At 41.5% G+C, this 23,516-nt stretch overlaps 1 protein-coding gene across 1 annotated transcript in view; it reads right to left on the bottom strand.

The window, feature by feature from the left end:
* The window catches only part of SUCLA2 (succinate-CoA ligase ADP-forming subunit beta), a 41,045-nt gene that overhangs the window by 13,186 nt on the left and 4,343 nt on the right, over positions 1-23,516 (bottom strand). The window contains exons 3-6 of the mRNA XM_073344238.2: positions 13,415-13,514; positions 13,030-13,192; positions 8,433-8,561; positions 7,806-7,944 (exon numbers count right to left, since the gene is read on the bottom strand). Of these exons, the coding sequence (XP_073200339.1) occupies positions 7,806-7,944; positions 8,433-8,561; positions 13,030-13,192; positions 13,415-13,514 (531 nt within the window). The remainder of the gene's footprint in view (positions 1-7,805; positions 7,945-8,432; positions 8,562-13,029; positions 13,193-13,414; positions 13,515-23,516) is intronic.

Raw genomic sequence — 23,516 nt, 5'->3', positions numbered from 1 at the left:
TGGATCTCATCACATGTTGGGGAGACGAATCTGTTATGGCAGACCGATGTTCCAAAAAAAGAAATGCAAATACGTATGCTAAAGTCTCCAGGGCCATGACGGAAAGAGGCTACTCCAGGGACCTAGAGCAGTGTCATACAAAAGTCAAGGAGCTCAGGCGAGCGTGTACCAAAAAGCCAGGGAGGCAAACGAGCGCTCTGGGTCACAGCCCCATACATGCCACTTCTACCATGAGCTGCATGCTATTATGGGGGGTGACGCCACCACTACCCCACCACTGTCCGTGGACACCTGCAAGGGGGGGGAGTAGCACGGAGCGAGGAGGATGAATTTTTGGAGGAGGACGACGACAGTGCACAGGCGGCAAGTGGGGAATCCGTTTTCCCCCCTAGCCAGGAACTATTCTTGACACTGGAGCCAATAGCCTCCCCCCACTCCCAAGGCATGCTCCCAGACCATGACCCTGGAGAAGGCACTTCTGGTGAGCGAGAGCTTGATCGGAGCCACGCGGTGGGGGGAAACCCAGCTGCGCTGGGCTGTTCACCTTTAGTTTAAAGGGCTCATCCCTGCTCAGAACCTCATCGGAGCCACGCGGTGGGTGTGGGGAGAGGGTGCTGTGTGAAGCGATCATCCCAGAGAGCCCGCAGGCCCTCCTTTTGCATGGCAAACCCACCAGGCATTGCTTGCTATGGGAAAGGGGGCCTGGCAGTTTGAAAGCATTGAAATGAATGTGGAAGCAGCAGAATCCCACATGCCCCTAGGGCTTACCATAGCTGCCTGCAAGCTGAATTCTGTTGCCTGGCCACATGTGATGGCTTACTCACACCAAAGTGGCAGGCACTTCAGTATAAGAGGCAAAGTGTAACCTTGTACAGAAAGAACATGTGCTGTGTACTATGAATTGCCTGTTTCACTGAGAAAGAGTATCCCCTTTGTTCTCTAAAATGTATCTTTTAAAATACTACCCTCCCTTTTTCTCCTCCCGCAGGTGCAAGTGTTTCAACACGGCCTCTATCTACTCCGTCCCAGAGGCTGGTCCAGATTAGAAGGCAGGAAAAACTAACTCTGGACAACACATTCGTCTAACTTATGCAGTCCTCCCGCACTGATAGGGCCCAGCTGAATGTGTGGAGGTAAAAAATTGCGGAGTCACGTAAAGCGTTACATGAATACAAAGAGAAGAGAGAAGTGCTCAATGAGAGCAGGCAGGATGCTATGGTCAAGCTCATGAGGGAGCAAACTGACATGCTCCGCTGTATGCTGGATCTAATGCGGGAAAGGCAGCAAGACCACAGACTGCTGCTGCAGCCCCTGTATAACCGCCCTCCTTCCTCCCCAAGTTCCATAGCCTCCTCACCCAGATGCCCAAGAACACGATGGGGGAGGCTATGGGGACCCACACAGTCCACCCCAGAGGATTGTACAAGCAGCAGAAAGCTGGCATATCCAAAATTTTGATTTGGTTTCTGGACTTGTCCTTCCCTTCTCCTCCACCCCCCTCCCCCGTCTAGTTTTTGATTTCTCAACGTTTTGTGCAAGAAATAATAAAGAACAGTTTTTAAACAATTGTGACTTTATTTCCTTTCATATATATAGGGGGCAGGTAACTTTAAGAGAAACAAACAATTGTCACACAGTACCCTGGCCAGTCATGAAACTGGCTTTCAAAGCTTCTCTGATGTGCAGTGCGCCCTGCTGCGCTCTTCTAATCACCCTGTTGTCTGGCTGTGCGAAACTGGCTGCCAGGCGAGTTGCCTCAACCTCCTACCCCACCATAAATGTCTCCCCCTTACTCTCACAGATATTGTGGAGCACACAACAAGCAGCAATTACAATTAGAATATTGCTTGTGGTGAGATCTAACCGAGTCAGTAAACTGCGCCAGCGCACTTTCAAACGTCCAAAAGCACATTCTACCACCATTCTGCACTTGCTCAGCCTATAGTTGAACTGCTCCTTACTACTGTCCAGGGTGCCTGTGTACGGCTTCATGAGCCAGGGCATTAAGGGGTAGGCTGGGTCCCCGAGGATAACTATAGGCATTTCAACATTCCCAACAGTAATTTTCTGGTCTGGGAAGTAAGTCCCTTCCTGCAGCTGTGCAAACAGACCAGAGTTCCTGAAGATGTGAGCATCATGCACCTTTCCTGGCCATCCCACACTGATGTCGGAGAAATGTCCCTTGTGATCCACCAGTGCTTGGAGCACCATGGAAAAGTACCCCTTGGGGTTTATGTACTGGCCGCACTCGGTGTTCCGGGGTCAAGATAGGGATATGCGTTCCGTCTATCGCCTCGCCGCAGTTAGGGAACTTCAGTGCATTAAAGCCATCCACAATGGTCTGCACATTTCCCAAAGTCACTACCCTTGATAGCAGCTGGTCAATGATTGCGTTGGCTACTTGCAACACAGCAGCCCCCACAGTAGATTTGCCCACTCCAAACTGATTCCCGACTGACCGGTAGCTGTCGGGCGTTGTAAGCTTCCATAGGGCTATGGCCACTCACTTCTCAACTGTGAGGGCTACTCTCATTTTGGTGTCTTTGTGCTTCAGGGCAAGGGACAGCAAGTCACAAAGTTCCATGGAAGTGGCCCTGTGCATATGAAAGTTTCGCAGCCACTGGGAATCATCCCATACCTGCAACACTATGCGGTCCCACCAGTCTGCGCTTGTTTCCCGGGCCCAGAATTGGCGTTCCACAGCATGAACCTGGCCCAACACCACCATGATCTCCCAATCGCCACATGCCGTGCTTCTAGGAATGTCTGTGTCCATGTCCTCATCAGTATAATAATCACGCTGTCGTTGCTTCCTTGCCCGGTTTTGCAGGTACTGCACATACTGCTGGATAATGCGCGAGGTATTTACAATGGTCAAAACTGCAGCGGAGATCTGAGTGGGCTCCATGGCTGTGGCGCTTGCATGGGTAATCCTGGAAAAAGGGCGCAAAACATAGGAGAGCAGAGTGGCAGCGGAAGAGGTGCCGTTCAGTTCACGATAGCTGAAAAAAGGCGGGAAATGGTTGTCTTCTGTAGCTTTCATGGAGGCGGAAGCCCAGGACAGACAACATGGAGAAGCTTGGTAGCGCGGCAAGAGTGGGAGAGCAGAGTTGGTGGTGGAAGCTGTGCTGCTCGGTTCACAATGGCCAAGCAGAGTTGGCAGTGGAAGCGTTCGATGAGGAAGAGAAAGAGTAGATACTAGAGATTACATAGGAAGACGAGAGAAAATGCGAGGTGGATTCATAGTAGCAGGAGAGCAGCGGTGCACCATCAGCTGAAAGCGGTATGGCGTCTACACGCCAAAAAGGTGCAAAACGATCGTCTGCCATAGCTTTCGCGAAGGGAGGAGCGACAGACAACACACACCCAGAAACACCCGCGAGAATGTTTTTGCCCGATCATGCACTGGGAGCTTAACCCAGAATTCCAATGGGCAGCAGGAACTGTGGGATAGCTACCCAAAGTGCACCACTCCAACATTTGATGCGAGCCTTGGTGCTATGGACACACTCCGCCGAATTCACTCGCTTTAGTGGGGACATAGGAGACCGAACACATAAAATCGCTTCCGAAAATTCAAATAGAATAAATTTGAAATAATTTCGTACTGTAGATGTACCCTAATACTGAAAATGTTTAAAGGAGGAACAGTAGAGATGTGCCGATACCTACAACATTCCACCAGATTTCAAAAGACAATACTTACTAACAACAAAACAAACCTGTAGTGTCTGAAAGACACTTCAAGTGTGTAGCTGTACTTTCACACCACCATCACAGACACTGGGAAAAGTTAAGACAAATGAGAAACAGAAAGAAGGTGCAAGTACCCAATCTAACTGTAGAACTCTACTGAAAAGACTATAATTAGTTGTTATTTAAACTACGTTTCCAAATTAAGACAGTGTTTTCATTATAACTTAACTACACACCAAGAAACTGCATGAAATGCTGTAAGAAGCTTTGGGTGAAGGAAATATAGCTATAATTTAACCTTTGTTGTATCTGAATTTAGGCTGTCTGAACAAGTCCAAAATGCTAAGACCATCAGTTGCCTTTAAGGCAGCTATTCTTAATCGCTACAAAGTCAAAACTGAAGAAATATCCTCTAAAAAAGCAATACTTTTATACACTGATTTTTGAAATACAGTTTTATTTCAAAGAGGAGAGTTTAAATTAATCTACATCTGATTAAAAACTTCATTTCCTGGGTATCCTGTAGTAATAGGCGTAGCTTGACTTCTATATGGGGGGGAGAGGGGGACAGCTCCAGTCAGGCCAATGGGGCTGCGCATTGGGGGGGACAAATTATACACCTACCCAAGGCTTGCAGTTTGGGAGGGAACACCCCCTGTTCCCCCAAACTACACCCATGTCTGTAGTGTCTTCAGAGTAGGATTTCTAAATTAAGGAACAAGCCGAACTCAGAAAAGAAAATCTTTTGGATGTAGTTATCTGTGTTTGGGCATCGAGAGAGTATCTACTGCTGGCAAAATAAGAGGTTGGCAGCTAACTCTGAAGAGCATAATGTCTGTCAAGCACTTACAGTAGGTTTGGCAAGGAAGTGGGGTTAAGACATTACACTAGTATTTTGGGTTGCTCAGTATTTTGAAAAAAATCTTCGACTGTCCGATTTTCAAAAAGGGCCTAATGTCTGAAAATTGCCCTTTCAATGTACTTCAAGTTGGGCACACAAAAGTGCAGTCGCTTCTTAAAATCTTGGTCTAAAGAGTTAAACCAAAGGGAAATAAGATAAATTTGTAGTTAAGGAATTACAAAAGCTTGGATTCTTTCCAAGAGGAAAAGCTATTATTGTACACAATTGAATGCAACTTCATTCTTGTTCCTCTCTCAGAAAAAAAATGCGGATTCTTATAGCTTATAGCTACCAAAGCTTGTTATATCACCAGTGTCAATCTCCATCTGAATGTTAAGCCTTAGCTGCCTTTATGGATTACCATGCAAGCACAATTAGGATGCATTCAGTAGTAGCAGAATGGTCAACTAGTTTTGTATGCTCTGAGAATGTGTGTTTACAGCACAAATATTTCACATAAACTACTTTAAATCCCACCTTAACTACTATTCAAAAACTGATTTGAACATCTAAATATATAGGGCATTAGCATGAATATTGCAGTCCATGTTTATGATGAAAGAAAATTCCAAAAAGCATTAGAGAAATTTGAAGCCAGCCCCCGTAATTTGCATAGAATTCACTCCAGGTAGTGGGCTCCCAGATCCAGTGCTGAATATTAGGGCTGTCGATTAATCACAGTTTTAATCACACTGTTGAACAATAGACCATCAATTGAAATTTATTAAATAGTTTTGGATATTTCTCTACATTTTCATATATATTGTATTCTGTGTTGTAACTGAAATTAAAACGTATATTATAAATATTTGCACTATAAAAATGATAAAATAGTATTTCAATTCACCTCATAAAAGTACTGTAATGCAATCTTTGTCATGAAAGTTCAACTTACAAATATAAATTTTTTTTTGTCAAGTAACTGCACTCAAAAACAAAACAATGTAAAACTTTAGCGCCTGTAAGTCCACTTCTTTGTTCAGCCAACTGCTCAGACAAAATTTTTTTTTTTTTACATTTACTGGAGATAATGTTACCTCCTTCTTTACAATGTCAACAGAGTGTAAGAACAGGCATTTGCATGGCATGTTTGTAGACAGCATTGCAAGGTTATTTACGTGGCAGATATGCTAAACATTCACGTACCCCTTTCATGTTTTGGTCACCATTCCAGAGGACATGCTTCCATGCTGATGACACTCATTAAAAAAAATAATGTATAATTAAATTTGTAACTGAACTCCTTGGGGGAGAATTGTATGTCCCCTGCTCTGTTTTATCTGAATTCTGCCATATATTTCATGTTAGAGCGGTTTCAGATGACAACCCAGCACGTTGTTCATTTTAAGAACACTTTCACTGCAGATTTGACAAAACACGCAGAAGGTACCTGTCAAGGTTCCTTCCCCACTCTGAACTCTAGGGTACAGATGTGGGGACCTGCATGAAAACCTCCTAATCTTACTTTTAACAACTTAGGTTAAAACTTCCCCAAGGTACAAAATTCTTTTACCCTTGGATTTCCACTGCCACCACCAAACTTTATCTGAGTTTACTGGGAAACGTAGTTTGGATACGTCTTTCCCCCCAAAATCCTCCCAACCCTTGCACTCCACTTCCTGGGGAAGGTTTGGTAAAAATCCTCACCAATTTGCATAGGTGACCACAGACCCAAACCCTTGGATCTTAGAACAATGAAAAAGCATTCAGTTTTCCTACAAGAAATATAATAGAAGTAAAGGAATCACCTCTGTAAAATCAGGATGGTAGATACCTTACAGGGTAATTAGATTCAAAACACAGAGAATCCCTCTACGCAAAACCTTAAGTTACAAAAAAGGCACAGACAGGGATAGTCATTCTATTCAGCACAACTATTTTCTCAGCCATTTCACGAAATCATAATCTAACACATACCTAGCTAGATTACTTACTAAGTTCTAAGACTCCATTCCTGTTCTGTCCCCGGCCAAAGCATCATACAGACAGACACAGACTCTTTGTTTTTCTCCCTCCTCCCAGCTTTTGAAAGTATCTTGTCTCCTCATTGGTCATTTTGGTCAGGTGCCAGCGAGGTTACCTTTAGCTTCTTAACCCTTTACAGATAAGAGGATTTTTCCTCTGGCCAGGAGGGATTTTAAAGGGGTTTACCCTTCCCTTTATATTTATGACAGTACCAATGTGAGATTTCTTAAGATAGCTACAGCACTCAACCCAAGGTTTAAGAACCTGATGTGCCTTTCAAAATCTGAGAGGGACGGGGTGTGGTGCACACTTTCAGAAGTCTTAAAAGTGCAACACTCCGATGCAGAAACAGAACCCGAACCACCAGAAAAGAAAATCAGCCTTCTGCTGGTGGCATCTGACTCAGATAATGAAAATGAACATGCACTGGTCTGCACTGCTTTGGATTATCATCGAGCAGAACCAGTCATCAGCATGGACCATGTCCCCTGAATGGTGGTTGAAGCATGAAGGGACATATGAATCTTTATCTCATCTGGTACATAAATATCTTGCAACACCGGCTACAACAGTGCCATGCAAATGCCTGTTCTCACTTTCAGGTGACATTGTAAACAAGAAGCAGGCAGCATTATGTCCTGCAAATGTGAGCACACTTGTTTGTCTAAGTAATTGGCTGAACAAGAAGTTGGACTGAGTGGACTTGCAGTCTCTAAAATTTTACATTGTTTTGTTTTTGAATGCAGTTGGGTTTTTTTACATAATTCTACATTTGTAAGTTCAACTTTCATGATAAAGAGAATGCACTACAACACTTCTATCAGGTGAACTGAAAAATACTATTTATTTTGGTTTGTTTGTTTGTTTTTTTTACAGTCCAAATACTTGTAATCAAAATAATAGTATGAAGTGAGCACTGTACACTTTGTATTCTGTGTTGTAACTTAAATCAATATATTTGAAAATGTAGAAAACATCCCAAAACATTTAAATAAATAGTATTCTATTATTGTTTAATCGCACGATTAATCTTTTTAATCCCTCCACAGCCCTGCTGAATATGCTTGCAGATGTTTAGGTGCCACCGTCAGTTTTACTACACTTTCCAAAGTACCGTGTTAGTCCTAAATCCTCTTACTGTATATAGTTGGAGAAACTTTAGCAGAACCCCTATATCAGACAACAGGCTTTGTACAGATTCAAACTGCCCATCTAAAAAAATTCTACAAAGAAGGTACTTTACCAACTCCTGATGCATCTTCTACCATAGGGTTTATTTCTACCATGGTGGCATCGTATTTCATAAAGAGATTATATATCTTGATCATATTATCTGCTGCTTCATCCAGCAGGTTAGGGGGAAATCCCATTTTCTGGGCCAACTGAAAGTAAAAAACAAAGTTTTCTGGTCATCAGTTTATAACATTAGACATTAAAATCTTGAATTATGGTTAAAATTTAGGAACCTCACAACTTATATATATATATATATATATTAAAAAAAACCTGTATATATATTATTATAACACAACTATACAAATCTAGCCTGTAGCTACAGAACTTCACCTACCCTGCAGGGAATGTCTCCTTGCTTCTGTTTTTTAAAAACAGTCAATTGCATTGATCCTACAAGGGACAGTGAAATTAAGGCTGCCAGGCTATACACCAGCCTAATTTAAGTACCCACATCTGGAGCTAGATTTACATTCTTTATTGTAATCTAAACAGTACATTAAAATATCTAGTAATAATTGTTTGGAAGGGTCAGTTTTCTTTAATCAGCCAAAAGACTGTATAAAATTTATTAAGTATATTTTCAAAAGCAAAACTCCCTCTAACTATGATTGTGTGGAAATGTACTCTCTAGTACCCTGACAGCTTGTTCCTTTTTGATGCCTTCCACAATATCAATGGGTTCCTTAATTATCGCATCAGGACTCTCTGCAGCAATATCTTCAATGTTAACACCACCATGAGAACTGCCTATAAGTACAGGACCCTAAAGAAAGAGAAAAAGTAAATGTAAGACTTTTGTATAATTCACTATCTTAATTCTTTCCACAAATATTTCAAAGAGCCTCTTGTGCTCAGTATTAGATTCTTGGCTTTTGGCAATCCACTAAAGTTGTCTTTTATTCTCTTACTGTTGCTATCTTTTCATTCAAGATACTTATACAAGACTTATGTTATACGATGACCAAAGAAATTTTCCAACTCTAAACCCTTATATCAAAAGGAAACTTTTCGTATGTTAATATCACTATTTATACTGTGGGAAGAACATACCATACTGGCTTAAAGTTAGGACAGAAAAAGGCAGTAATGCAATGGTACATCATATCCTGTGTATCCCTTCTTTGGGTTATGCTGTCAGTGAACAGAGAACAACCTTCATTTTCTTCATAGTTTACCACACTCCAGCCTCTGAAGATAAATCTAGGTCTGCACAGCCATTTGCAATAGTTGTTGCACTTTATTCCTATTCACAGTGGTTCATAAGCCTTGATAACTATAACCACTCTGAAAACTTGTCACACAGTGTTTCACTGTTCAGTGACACGAGTTTAGTGGCGTCAATACCATTTCACAGTGCATAAAATGTGTCAAAAAGGCACTTTCACAATTAATCCCAACAGAGGCACCAAAAACTCAATGGGCATGGAGACTGAACAATCGTAGGACCCTGGAAACGGTCCATCAAGTTCAGGGTTGAGGCATGTTTGAGTCAACCATCATTCACTGTCACTACACATACAGTACTTGTTGCATGCATAATGAGAGACTTCCACTTGCTAGACTATTAAGTCAGTACTTCCAATGAGCACGTAAGTAGGGTTTAAAAAAAACCATACTTCAGAAGTGTAAGTGCAATTACAGTTATAGAAAGCATGGTTGTTGCTGTAGTGGACAGGCTTTTTTTTTTTTTAATAAAAAGAAAATCATATTGGATGCCCTTCTTCCAAAAGAAAGGTTCTAGAACCATTTCTTAATATTTTGAAAACTATATACTGAATGCAGCTGCAAGGAGAGCTGCAAGTGCTTTTGAAAACTTTCAGGCATAATTGCAACTCAGTATCGTTAGAGCCTAAAAGTTAGTATTGGTTCTGCTTAAGACATGACAAGTACATTTCACTCCTTCAGCTGCTTCTGCCTGGTAGAGTTTTATTTTTTGAAGCAAAGTTTGACACTATCAGAATGCATGATATACACCACAGAATCGTCACATTTGGGGTTTTTTATTTTAAATTCTTACACGTCTAGGAAAACATGTATGGTGTTAATTAGGTGCTGAGACTCAATCACTAGGAGAATTCTTGTCCAAAAAACAAGAGTCCACAAATTTATAAGCAATAAAATAATTAGCAACAGTTGACAGTAACCCTGTCAACATAAAAAGAACAGGAGTACTTGTGGCACCTTAGAGACTAACAAATTTATTAGAGCATAAGCTTTCGTGGGCTACAGCCCACTTCATTGGATGAATAGAATGGAACATATAGTAAGAAGATATATATACACACACACACAGAAGGTGGAAGTTGCCATATAAACTGTGAGATGTGAATTACTCAATTAATTAATTAAGACTGAAATATTGGACAGTTTCCTATGAAAAGGAAGAGGCCCCTGAACCTAAGAGGAAGAGCAGGGGGAAAAAGGAGTAGATAGAATACAAGTTAGACATTTACCAGTTCACCCACTATGCCTGATTTGCATACAAATTCTAAATCAGAGAGCAGAATTGTTTCCAAAAAAGTTCTTATAACATTGTAAGTGAGAGAGTGATCTACGGAATTTACTGAACCATCCTCTCTGCGGGCTTTCTAGCATTATTGCACCAACCAAGGAAGCTGGCAGAGGCCATCTGCTCCAGCTCTGAGCTTTAATGATGTAGTTGTACTTTGTACTCCCAACAGAAATAAGCCTAGCAGAACGTCGTAACCTGGGGAGAAGATAGCTCTGGTGCACACATCACCAACTGGACAGTTCTACAGTTTGTGCAGGATTCAGCTGCAACTCTACACACACACACACACACACCCCTGATGTCTCCAGGAGCATCAGTATCCTTAAGATAAAAAATAAGGAGCTTTGCTAGAGTAAACGCTGCAATGGATCACCACCACAGAATTACACGTCACCCTCATTGGGCTAGTGTAATTTTAAGTTTAATGCTCATCCCATATCTATACTGCTTCTAAATTTGATTCAGTCCTCTAGAGACCAGAAGCTATCTTCTTTCCTGGAGTGAAGCCATGATGATTCATTAATTTCATTCATATATCAGATAAGTTACGAGATTTATTTCACAAAATGTGAAATACTTACTAGACAAATCAGCTAACTCAAAGAAAATTTGCTGCACACATTTCCTCTATAAAATTAAGAACTGGGCACCTACAGAACCAGAGTTACACAGATTCCTTCAAGGAATGCTTCTAAGTGTTCAGAAATTAAATAGGAAGAGCCTAAACAGCAGAGGCTGCAGACACATGCCAGCCACTTCAGGGAGCGGCATGGGGCCAGGGCAGGCAGGGAGCCTGCCTTAGCCCCTGTCATAAATATAGAGACGGGTAGCATAAAATCCCTCCTTGGCAGCTGTACTAAATCACCTTACCTGTAAGGGGTTAAGTAGGTAAAATAACCAAGTTGGCACCTGACCAGAAGGACCAATGAGGAAAGAAGATAGTTTCAAATCTGGGGGCGGGGAAGGTTTTGTTTGTGCTCTCTCTTTGTTGTTCCCTCTCCAAGCGGAGAGAGAAGCCAAGCAGGTACAACATCTCCTGAAAACATACTTGGAATAATAGATCTAAAACCACAGAAATTGTAAGTAGGCAAGGAAATGCTTTAGTTTACCTTTTGTTTTAGCTTGTAAACTTTCCTATGCTACATAGGTAGTTTTATTCCTGTTTTTGTAACTGTGAAGCTGAGCCAAAGGGGAATCCTCTGTGTTTTAAATCTTTTTATTTACCCTGTAAAGTTACTTTCCATCCTGATTCTGCAGGCATGATTCTTTTACTTTTTCTTTATAAATAAAGTTCTTCTTTTAAGAACCTGATTGATTTTCAGTGTCCTGAAGACAAAGGGTCGGGTCTGTGCTCACATTGCTAACCAATTGGTTGATATATTATTCTCAAGCCTCCCCAGGAAAGGGGGTGAAGGGGCTTGGGGGGGAATAGGGATTCCAAGTGATCCTTCCCTGAAATTTGTGTAAATCACTTGGTGGTGGCAGCAGCAATACCGTCTAAGGGCAAGGAAAGGAATTTGTGCCTTGGGGAAGTTTTTAACCTAAGCTGGTAGAATATAAGCTTAGGACAGGGGTGTCCAACCTGTGCCTGCAAAGGAGCCAGAATTTGCCAATGTACATTGCCAAAGAGCCACAATATTATGTCAGCAGTCTCCATCAGCTCCCCAACCCCGCCTGCCAGCCGCCCTGCCCATCAGTGCCTGCCCTCCCATCACGCAGGATGCAGGAGGCTCTAGAGGTGAGGAGAAGAGAGAGAGCGCGCAGCAGGCTCAGGGAATTGGGTGGGAAGGGGTGAAGTGGGGGAGTGCCTGTGGCAGAAGCAGGGGTTGAACAGTGAGCTTTGGAAAGTTGGCACCTGTAGCTCCAGCCCCGGAGTCGGTGTCTATGCAAGGAGATGCATTTTAACCTCTGAAGATCTGCATGTGGCTCCGGAGCCACAGGTTTGTCACCCCTGGCTTAGGGGGTCTTTTATGCAGGTCCCCAGATCTGTAACCCAGAGTTCAGAGTGTGGCAGGACCTTGACATGGATGGAGGGAGGAGGGAATGGAGTGAGCGGGTCAGAGGCTCAGGGAAGGGGCAGGGTAGATCCTGGGTTGATCTTAAATACAAAAGGTGATCTTGTGCGTAAAAAGGTTGGAGACCACTCGTTTATATACTATTTTTGAATTGTATGTATGTATGTATGTATGTATGTATGTTCTCTCGGAGGAGGAGGAGATGCTAATATAATTCCTCCAGTTATCAGCGGTTTAAAAGTCAGGTCACTTACATGTCTGAACAGACACAGAAACTTGATTCTGGACACCCATTTTTTAAAATCTTGGTCACCTTGCTCTGCAATTCTTTAGACAGCTGTGGCTGCATGTTTAAAATTAATCCCCAACCACTTAAAATTAAGTGTGGTCAAGGAGACAGAAATTAGATCATTTCTCTATCCCACTGCAATTATCAACTCTGCAGTTCAGAAATGTCAGTACTACAGATATCCAGTTATGTAGCATTCATTTAATTGCACTGTGCCACAGCAAATTGCTTTGGTATTTGAAGTGTTTAAAAAGCATGCAATCCAAGGTCATGCTACCAAACAGAAGGTTATGTTCATGTACAACTCTATAAATCAGTTTCAAATTCAAATGTGACCCAAGTGAAGAACAGCAGTAATATTTTTTCGATTCCCAATATACCAAATTCAGTTTAAGAGCACTATATCTATACTCACTTGAAATGACCTTTCCATAGTTATTGCAAAATAGTATTCTCTCCTGGGATATCTGCGCTCACAGATAAATACTTGATTGCATATCCTGCCCTTTTCTCCTGTCTGCTTGGTAAACAACTTCTTTCCAATCATTTTGGAGGAAATCTCTTTTGCTTCTTCTGGACTAGAATAAGAGAAGCTCAGAATGTGACAAGAGAAATGCTTGAGTAAAGAGAGGAGAACGAATTAATTTAAGTTCTGTATATTAGTCTACAGTAAAAATATGTTCTTACCTAGTTTACGTCTTCATAGTTTACAAGGCATTTTAATCAAATTCAAATTCCAAGCCATATAAATGGATTGAAGATATTTTCAATTTACCTGATAATTTAAAAATACAACTTACGAAAAAACTATTTTCACTCCGCCTTTGAGGCCACCTTCAAAGGTTCCTTTTCCTCTACCACCAGCTAAAACCTGAGCTTTTACCACAAGGTCCTTTGAACCTAGAATTTAAAAAAAAAAAAAAAAAAGCCAGAATTTGTCAATTATGATTCCTAAATTAGTCAGTAGCATACCCAAGGATATTTTCAGTTTATTTCCCTCCCACAAGATAGAGCACAGATTATTCAGACTAAGATGGCAGAACTCTCACTTACAGTACTCAATGTTTTCTCTTGACAAAAAAATAAATCAGGCTGACGTACAAACAAATCTAGGAGCTCCAGCTCAAGAAAGATTCCAAATTCCAGCATTCTAAGTCTGTATTTATAAAATGACTGACCTGACTTTTGGTTTAATTAGTCATTATTCAATTATTTGTTGACATAATCTAACGGATTAACATTCTCTCAGATCTCAGTACTATTTACATCATTAAATGTCAACACAACTTTTCAAGCCATCATCAGCCAGTATTTTCTTGTGTGTGAAAGAATGAATAGCAGCATGCATCCACCCTATGCACTATCTTGCCCGTTAGTATACAACTGATATACTTTCTCAAGTTAGCTTCCAAATGAGTAGCGCTCATGCAATCAACTAAGGCCCCAATCCAGCAGACCACTTAAGCACGTGCTGGAATGCTTGGCAGAAGTCAGGGCCTCAATGAATCTACCAGATTTTGTGAGAAGAACATGAGAATGAGTAGTATAACTTTTAGGCTGTCAAGCTTCTTAATTCAGCCTAAATCAATTTTATGTCTACATGACAGACTTCTGTAGGCCATGATATAGCAGTCGGGGTGCAAAGAGAGGTGACCCCTGACTGACATGCTTCTGCGAGAAGAAACCATTGGCATAGATGCAATTACACTGGCAAAACTGTACTGGCAGATCCGTACTTTTACAATTCTAGCTTGTTCTGTTCAGAGGGTGGACACACTAGAAAAAGCTATACAAGTACAGCTTTGCCAGTATAAGTTGCATCCATACTTGGAGCATTTTGCTGGTATAGTATACAAAGCATAGTGTAGACTCAGCCATAACCTTTGGGCAAATACTTCAAGCAGGTTCCACCCTCCTCCCAGAGATGACAAAGAAGGCCTTATCTACACTATAAATGCTTTGCTGGTATAGTTACACTGGTAGACACCCCCAGCATAGATGGAATGTATACAGACAGAACAAGTTTTTCTGCTGGCATAGTAACACCATCTCCCAAATGACATAAGCGATGCTAACAAAAGAGGGTCTCCACTGGGGCTTTTGCTGGCTTAACTATGTCAGCTAGGGTTGTGGTCCTCCCCCTTCCCCAACACACACACACGCACCCCTCGCCAAACACAGGTAAGCCAACAGAACTTTGTAACATAAATCTGGCCTTCTGGGGACATGTCCCAGGGTTCTTTGTGCTGCCATAAGCTAAGCTGATCTATGAATTCTTTCCCCAGTGAATTGTGGGAGAACTTGTCTATGCTTTCTGGGCACACCGGGTGGTGATGGGAGAAATTTTGGAAAGGCAGTGGAAGACTACCTGCACTCAAATTGAACTATCCTGCTATCATACAACAAACTGGCCATGACAGCCATTGAGTTGTGCTAACCTGAGCTTTAGCCTATATCCAACAGGCCAGCCAACTCGAGTTAAAAGTCATAATCAAGTTGAGTTTGTGCACGGTATTGGACAGGACTCAAGTTAGGGGCAATACTCTAGTTATAATCTGAGGTAACTATGCAGTGAAAAGTACTAGTAGCCAATCCAGCACTTTAAAAAAAAAAAAAAACACTAAGGAGCTCTCTCTAAATTTTCTCTGTCACTATCAATCTCTTTGGTATAAAATATTTGAAGAGTTTGCGAGTTAAGATGTGAGCACATGTAGACTTACTATGACCTTTACATCCAAGATAATTATCTTCACAATCCTATTCCATTTTATATATCTACTGAATACTGGTTGTCATGCAGATTAGACCAGGGGTTCTCAAACTTATTGCTCTGTGATCCCCTTTTGACAACAAAAATTACTACAAGACCTTAGGAGGGGGACCAAAGGCTAAGCCTGTCTGAGCCCCACCACCCCAGGCGGGGGAGCCAAAGCCCAAGGGCTTCAGCCTCAGGTGGGGGGCCTGTAACTTGAGCCCCGCCACCCAGGGCTGATGCCTGAGCCCCACCGTGGGGCTCGGCTTCGGCTTCAGCCCCGAGTATAGGGCTCAGGCTTCAGCCCCAGGCCCCAACAAACCCTGGTGATCCCATTAAAATGGGGTCACAACCCACTTTGGGGTCCTGACCCACAGTTTGAGAACCAGTGGATTAGACTAATATTTTCATAGAAGTCATGCAAGAAATACTTGAGACTCTTATTATTCATGTTACCCTTCCATGAGACTATTCTGTCTTCGTGCAGTTGTACAAGCCTTATGTTTAGCGTCAAGCATAAGGTAACCAACCACCAGATAGAAATATTAATGTTCATTGGCCAATGATATTGCTACACACTGATCTGCAAACAAAACAGACCTACCCAGTAATCGATTAGCTACTGGGCCAATGGGGCCCATGTCCAGGGGGCCCACAGAAAAATGGGCACCCTGCCTGGCGCTTGTGCCAGGGAGCAGGGTCAGGGGCTTGCCCCACCTGGCACTCCTGCCATGGGACTGCAGTCAGAAGGGGGAGGAGGGGCCCCCCCACTTGCTCTGGCCCAGGGCCCCACAAACTCTTAATCTGCCTCTGGACCTACTACTCAAACGCTACAACATACAAACAATCTATTACAAAGAATACATTAACGGAGAACTGACCCAAAAAGTTCATATGTAACATGGGTAAAAGAAAAGTAGAAACAGGTACAAAGGCAGGACAAAAAAAAAAAAAAGACATCCTTCCATGACAGATAAAATCCACTTGGATGGCTTTTTGAAGATCAGAAGTTATACTCATTTCATTATGAAGATTTTCAGAAAGATGTATATTTGCTATTTTGATAACTGTAGAAAAATACTGCTATACATCAAAGCTCTTCAGCTACTCAGTAACCAGGAGAGAGGACAATTTGTCAAACATCACAGAGCAACGCAGTGGCAATGTTGGGAAGAGAATCAGTTTTCTGGACTCCCAGTCCTGAGCCAAATCTGCAAAGCAATAGGTGCCTCTCTATAAATCAGAGATAGCTAAACTTACTGACCCCACAAGCCACATACGACAATCTTCAGAAGTTTGAGCGCCGAGGTGCACCTGCCGGGGCTCGGGGCTTCAGCCCAGATCCTGCTGAAGCCCCAAGCCCCAGCAGGTGAGCCAGGTGGGGCTGAAGCCCCGAGACACCTCCCGCTCTGCGGGGCAGAAGCCCCTGCCCCACCACCCTGCTGCAAGGCAGAGGTCCTGAGCTCCCACCAGCAGTCTGGTAGGTGAAGAATGGCGGGGAAGAGGGTGGGCTCCGCGAGCCGCACTTTAATGGTAAAGCCACATGAGCCACAGTTTTGCCACCCCTGCTATAGATGTTTTCAGGCATTGTTTTTGATTGACACCAATATTTATTAGCCTAATTTTCTCTAAGCCACTAAGTTTACTCAAAGATTTTCTGCATATAACCAGACAAATCCTGGATATCTAGAATTCTATTTTAACCCCTCTTTCTAGCCTACTAGAACAAAAGTCAATATCCTACCTCAGCATAGCCTGGTGCCAGCCAGAAAAAGTACAGGGAGCAGCTCCAAATAGAAACACTCAAACAACCTTTTTTGTCCTCTCTTAAGAGGTTGGAAGGGACACATTTGCAGATCACGAAATGAACAGAGAAGTTTTGTATGTTCCACTTTACAGGTATAAGCAGAAAGTAAACTGTTCAAACTTAAGCAACAATGTTGGGGCAGCGGTGGAGAGAACCAGCAGTATTTGCCCTTCTGAAATGTTTGCTAAAGAGAGGAATTCTTTACTAAAGCAGGTTTTGGATTTTTGTTACAGTTGTTGGGTTTTATTTAAGTCTCTCTCCCCTTGAGTAGGATTAGACTCTGGAAAGTTATCAGCCTTGGATTCAATAAATTTCCAGCAAATGAGCAGTGAATAAGTAGTGAGGAATATGAGTTTATTTTTCATTAAAGTTAAAAGAAAACCGTAGACAGTGCAGTTATAATACATACATAAATTGAGACATTTGTTATTGGTACATATAACCTCTCTGTCCACTCCTTAAGAATAACAAGCTGTTTCAAAATTTGACAGACCACAGAGGAGATTTTCAAAGCAATTCAAGGGATTCAGTAGTGATGTTTCAAAGTAGCAGCCGTGTTAGTCTGTATTTGCAAAAAAGAAAAGGAGTACTTGTGGCACCTTAGAGACTAACAAATTTATTTGAGCAGAAGCTTTCGTGAGCTACAGCTCACTCCATCCGATAAAGTGAGCTGTAGCTCACGAAAGCTTGTGGCACCTTAGAGACTAACAAATTTATTTGAGCATAAGCTTTCGTGAGCTACAGCTCACTTTATCGGATGGAGTGAGCTGTAGCTCACGAAAGCTTCTGCTCAAATAAATTAGTTAGTCTCTAACAAATAAAAAGAAGAAACAGTGACCTCCACATCACCCCTTTCCTCCTCCCATCTCTGCTTATGGCATCAACAAATACTTAAAGCACATTGAACAGAGGGACCGGTCACCGGCTGAAAGAAAATCCAGCCTGTGAACTATTACAGCTCATGGTGAGAGATATTTGGCTTTTAAGTTCATTTAGGTAGTAGCTTGTGTTTCTCTTTTCATTTCTTTTGTAACCAATTCTGACTTTTATACTTTATCCCTTGTAATCCTTAAAATCTATTTCTCTCTACATAAAAAAAACTTTATTTAAATTATTGTGTTTGGGAACCTCTACTTCAGATAAGGCTGGTACAGAATGTGTTGGAATGACAGACTTACTATGAGCTTACACTGTCCAGAAGAATACAGAGCAGAGCAAGACGCACATTTCTGGGGAATAAGGCTGGGACTGGGTATACGTGGGTGTTGCCGTGTAAGTAATGTATGTTTGGCTAGGCTAGTAGCACTCAATGCTGTGTAGCTGGGAGCAAGTTACATGCTGGAGGCTGTCTATTAGCAGGCCAGGTGTCCTGTTCTGGCAGCAAGCCAGTGTACGAGGCATCCCAGGCTAGAGACTTAAGGGGGCACTGATGTTCAATAGTCCAGATTGTACCCTGGGGAATGTCAGTGTTTTAATACTTTACAGCCCCAGTAACTTGACTTTCTGGCTCCATTTCTTTTCATTTCTATTTCTGTACTTAATGTACTTGCAAATTCTCTTTAGGGGAAGAGACTATCTTTTTAAGAGAAGACATTACATTTGATTCCATAATGAACTTAGAATAGGCAGACCTTCTGAACAGCATGAAAGCTTTGGTATAACCTCCAAATAATTCAAGAATTGAGCCTGTATTTTAATTGCAAGGCAATAAGTTAGTGTGGAAGATTGCATCTTGGTGGTCCAGTCAATGGGTTAACACACCACAGCTTCTTCAAGACTAAATTTTTTTGGCTAATTATCACTGAGCTAGATTTGTAAAATGTTTTATGGACAGGACCTTATACACTGATTTGTCAGATAAAAAAACCTAATGCATAGTGCATTTTTAATAGTAATTCTTTAAGAAGTACTGTGCATGAGTTTACATGCTTGATTAAAGGTGTTGCACAAGTTATTGTGTAAAAATGTCTTGATTTGTTTGAAAATTTTATGTGTGTACCTGCTATTAAATGGAACATATGTAGCGATATCACAAATTTTAAGAGATTCTGCAAAACTGCATATCATCAATTCAGTTAGATAACCAGTGCTATTAGAACAGGGTTTTTGGTCATCTCCTCCTCACACTCCCACCCAAATGGGCAAAAAACAGTAATGAAGAATTGAATAAAATAAAAACAAAGACAGGTTCACTTAACCTTTGGCTCAGTTTAAGAAAGCAAGAGCATTACTGCTGCCTTTTTAATTGGGGTGGAATAAGATGCCGCAACAAAAGTCCTGCTGAAGAGTACTACAAAGCAAATGGCAAGGGAACATGATTTACATGCTCTGTAGCTATCTAGCTCAACACACAAGACTAGGAAACAGGGAGCTGGAAGCCTCAATGCCGGAAGTCCATATCATAGTTCCATAACATTTTTGGGCTCTACAGCAGGTAAACTCTATAACACCAAACTTTTTAAGAAACAATGTCAGAACACCACTCAAGCCTACTAGTTTCAGTGTTCTAAGTGATTTTCAAGTTTGTGGTAAACTGTATTTCAGCCAGAAGGGCCACAAGCAAGCCAGACGCAGGCTGTTAGTTCAGGCACAGGAATGGTGTGAGGTGTTTCAGGGAGCATAGTCCCAGGGATAAGTGCTCTGCAAGACTTGGATATATGATAATGTGACCAGTAAAGAGTAACAACAGTTAGCATCTACACAGTAAGGAGTGCAACTGTACATCTGCTAAAGGAGTGCACTTCTACCCATGGAAATTATTGTGAACTTGTAGCTCAGATTACAGTGAACAGGAAATGTCAGTGCAATATCAAGAAGTCATTTGATACAGCCACTGCTTATACTAAATTCTAATTGTATTACTACTTCGTCCTATTCCACTCTCCACATATTTGCTGTATCCATCTGTTGTCTCCCATCAGATGCCAAGATTCTGAATTTTCTGGGGCAGTTCTGGGCCTGTTTATTATGGGTGTATAAACACCTAGAACAACAAGGCCTTGATGGGGCCTCCAAACACTAAAATATAAAATAAAGTGATACTTTCCCCTTTAAATATAAAGTGAGCATCTACTTTTACTACTCAAATTTTATGGCTCTAGTAGTAGTTCTCTTAGTGCTTGTCTACATGGGAAATTTTTTCTAGTTATACAGCTATAGTTAAACCATTGCAGTTATAGCAGTGAAACTGCCCATGTGGACACACTTACAAAACAAAAACACACTTACTCTGGGGTCCTACCCACTCCATTTATGCCACATTTCCAAAGTGACATAAGTTAATATGGAAAAAAGATACTCATACTGGAATAATATCTGTAAAACTACAGTGATTTAAATTTACACCCTACCTCATACTGGTATACCTTTCCATTAAAACAAGTACTCAAGCACAGGAAAGCTATCCATGCAACCTACAAATTTCAAAGCAAACAGACACTTTCATTAGTAGTTATAACATTTCTGTCCACGAATCTCTCTAGGATTTTATCAACATTAAAAAGGTACTTAAATACAATGGACTTAAGATCAGAAATTGTTCAGACAGTTGGTACAATGAATACTGACGAAAAGAGTGGCTGCCTGAAAGTTAAATGTCCTGAACAGATGCTGCATCTAAGTAGATCAAAATCTATGGGGTGCCAGTACTGTTATATATGAATATCCAGAGTTTATTAATTGGGGGAGGGGGGGGACTTCAGAGAGGGGCAAGCCCTGTCTTTATGTCTTGGCATATTAATTTATTTGCTTATTTAGGAGGAATGAGGGAATTTCTAGAAAGACAAAAACACAATAAATCACTGGAGAATGTTTTTTAGTGGAGATGTTTCACATAGTGCCTCAATGATTCTGTATCAGGTTAGCTTAGTTTGAAAGTGAAGAGATTTTTTTTCTGTTTGAAATAATGCTAGTAACAGACTCTGCAGGCCAAGTTCTGCCCTAAAATAAGCCTGGCAACCCCATTGTCTTTACTGGGATTGCACTGGCTTAAGGGGGTGAGGGGAGGATGGGAGGAGATTGGTCCTGCAAATTAAACTTAACAATTTTGTACATATATGAAACAAAACAGAATTCAGCTTGTACTTTGTACATCAGTTGGTTCTGCATTGTTAACAGAAGTAAAGTCTTACTGCTATCTCTAGTAAATAGTAAGAAAATCTGACTCCAAATACACAAGGAAATCTTAAAAGTTACTTTAAATGAGAACTAATTTTTTAAATTAAATTTTCTCTAACACATCACATGATTTGGAAAATGTGTTTATACATCCTTCCTAACCTTCAGTTCAGAAATTTGCCCTGTTTGCAACATACCATATGCATAGGCCTGAGCACTAGGATATCCTGGTTCATGACTAAGGCTTTTAGGTGCTACAATACTATAAATAATTATTCTTCATCCTTCCTTTGAAAAATTACACTGGATACAAAACAAGGCTATGCAGCATCATGCTCAATGTACATGAAGCTGGAAAACAGTTTATATTACATAGCTGTTGCTAATTACATTATTGGATCAGGTTACCTGTCAACTGACAATACACCATGTTTGTTTGGGCAGTAGTTGTAAGTGGGAAAGTGAAATACTGTATAACATTTAAAAAGTCTGAACATAGTAAAACTGCTGGTAACAGAATAAATAAAATATTTTCCCAACTCTTAACTAAACTATTTCCTCTTCCATAACACTCCTTTTTAATTTTATTACACAAGTGAGCAAAAGACTCATTGAATTCTGTGAAGTGGCAAAAGATCTTATTGTAATGATCACATTTATCAGATTTACTAAACAGTTCCTCAAGTAATGTCCATTTAAAAGGGCTAAACTCCCACAAAATACTACTACTGTACTGCCACCACCACTCTCGTGGTAAGCTGATGTTTGTCGGCTTGATTCCCATAGAGACTACTTTTGGGTTTAAAGATTACGTCCTATCTGTAGCTCCTTCACAGAATTCAGTGAGCGTTTCTGTCAGTTTAAGGCAGGGGTGGCCAACCTGAGCCTGAGAAAGAGCCAGAATTTACCAACGTACATTGCCAAAGAGCCACAGTAATACGTCAGCAGCCCCCACCGACCACCCAATCAGCTCCACCCCTCCCCCCGCTCCCAGCAACTCTGGGGGGGTAGGGCGAGGAGCGAGGGCATGGCAGGCTCAGGGGCGGGAAGGGAAGGAGTGGGGGCAGGGCCTGTGGCAGAGCCAGGGGTTGAGCAGTGAGCACCCTCCAGCACATTGGAAAGTTGGCGCCTGTAGCTCCGGCCCCAGAGTCGGTGCCACATATTAACTTCCGAAGAGACAAATGCGGCTCAGAAAAAAACAGGATAGACAAGACCTGAATTTCCAGTATATCAGACCTACGGCGGGGGGGGGGGGGGGGGAGAGGGAAGGGAGTCTTTCAAAAGCTTCATACATCTTAACACAGCACCACTTGCTCTGAAAAAAAAAAAAAGTTATTTGTAGATCTTATTACTTGCAATAAACCTAAGCACCACAGAGTTCAGTGTCCAGACACAAGCAGTTATCTTTGTCTAAGAAATAAAGATTGAGGAACCATCTCTGCTGCAGCAAGTTGAAGATATATCTAGACCTCCTACATATGGTAGTGGAATCAGCAAATCCTTTTCTGCATTAAACCCTGACTGATGCAAGTCTACAACATGATCTTTCAAATTAGAGAGCTTATTTCATGCAAATTAATAAAGAATCATTGCTGAAACAATGCAGAAGGGAGATCAAAATCAAATCAGAAATACATATATATATACACACACACACACATATTTAACAAGAGACATGGGTAGATTAAAGTAGCAAGTCAGTGTGACACAAAAGTCAAGTCAACTCAGAAAGAGCAAGCCTACAGAAAGTTACCTTTAGAACAATGTATTGGCATAGTTTTTTTTGACAACTAGTAACCTAGAAAGAGCTTAACAATTGACCATTCTCAGATAATGAATGACCATAATGTACTATGAGAAAGGTTGCAAACAAAAAAGTAACTAAGTTGCAGAGTTCAAACAAATTGGTTCTCTTCAAACCCTGGGAATTCAGCGCACCTTCCACAACAACACTACATACAGTGGCCCCCTCTGGAACAAAAGCAGTTGAAGGGGACTTTTGCAAGGAAAACTGAGAAGAACTCAAGGAACACATTGTCCTGTTGGAAGGACAGATTTTTGCCCTTACTCCCATTGCAAAAATGTTGCATGCAAACCTGGTAATGCCCTCATGATCAATGAGGCCTGGACCACCCATGCAAAGAACATTTTCACCTGCAGTGGCTCCCCCTGCCCCCCACCACAAGCCCTCCAGCCATGTCTTTCCCTGGATCTATCTGGGGGGATG

Source organism: Lepidochelys kempii, chromosome 1, assembly GCF_965140285.1.
Source record: "Lepidochelys kempii isolate rLepKem1 chromosome 1, rLepKem1.hap1, whole genome shotgun sequence".
Taxonomy (NCBI): Eukaryota; Metazoa; Chordata; order Testudines; family Cheloniidae; genus Lepidochelys; species Lepidochelys kempii.
This window is presented reverse-complemented; position numbering and strand designations above follow the sequence as displayed.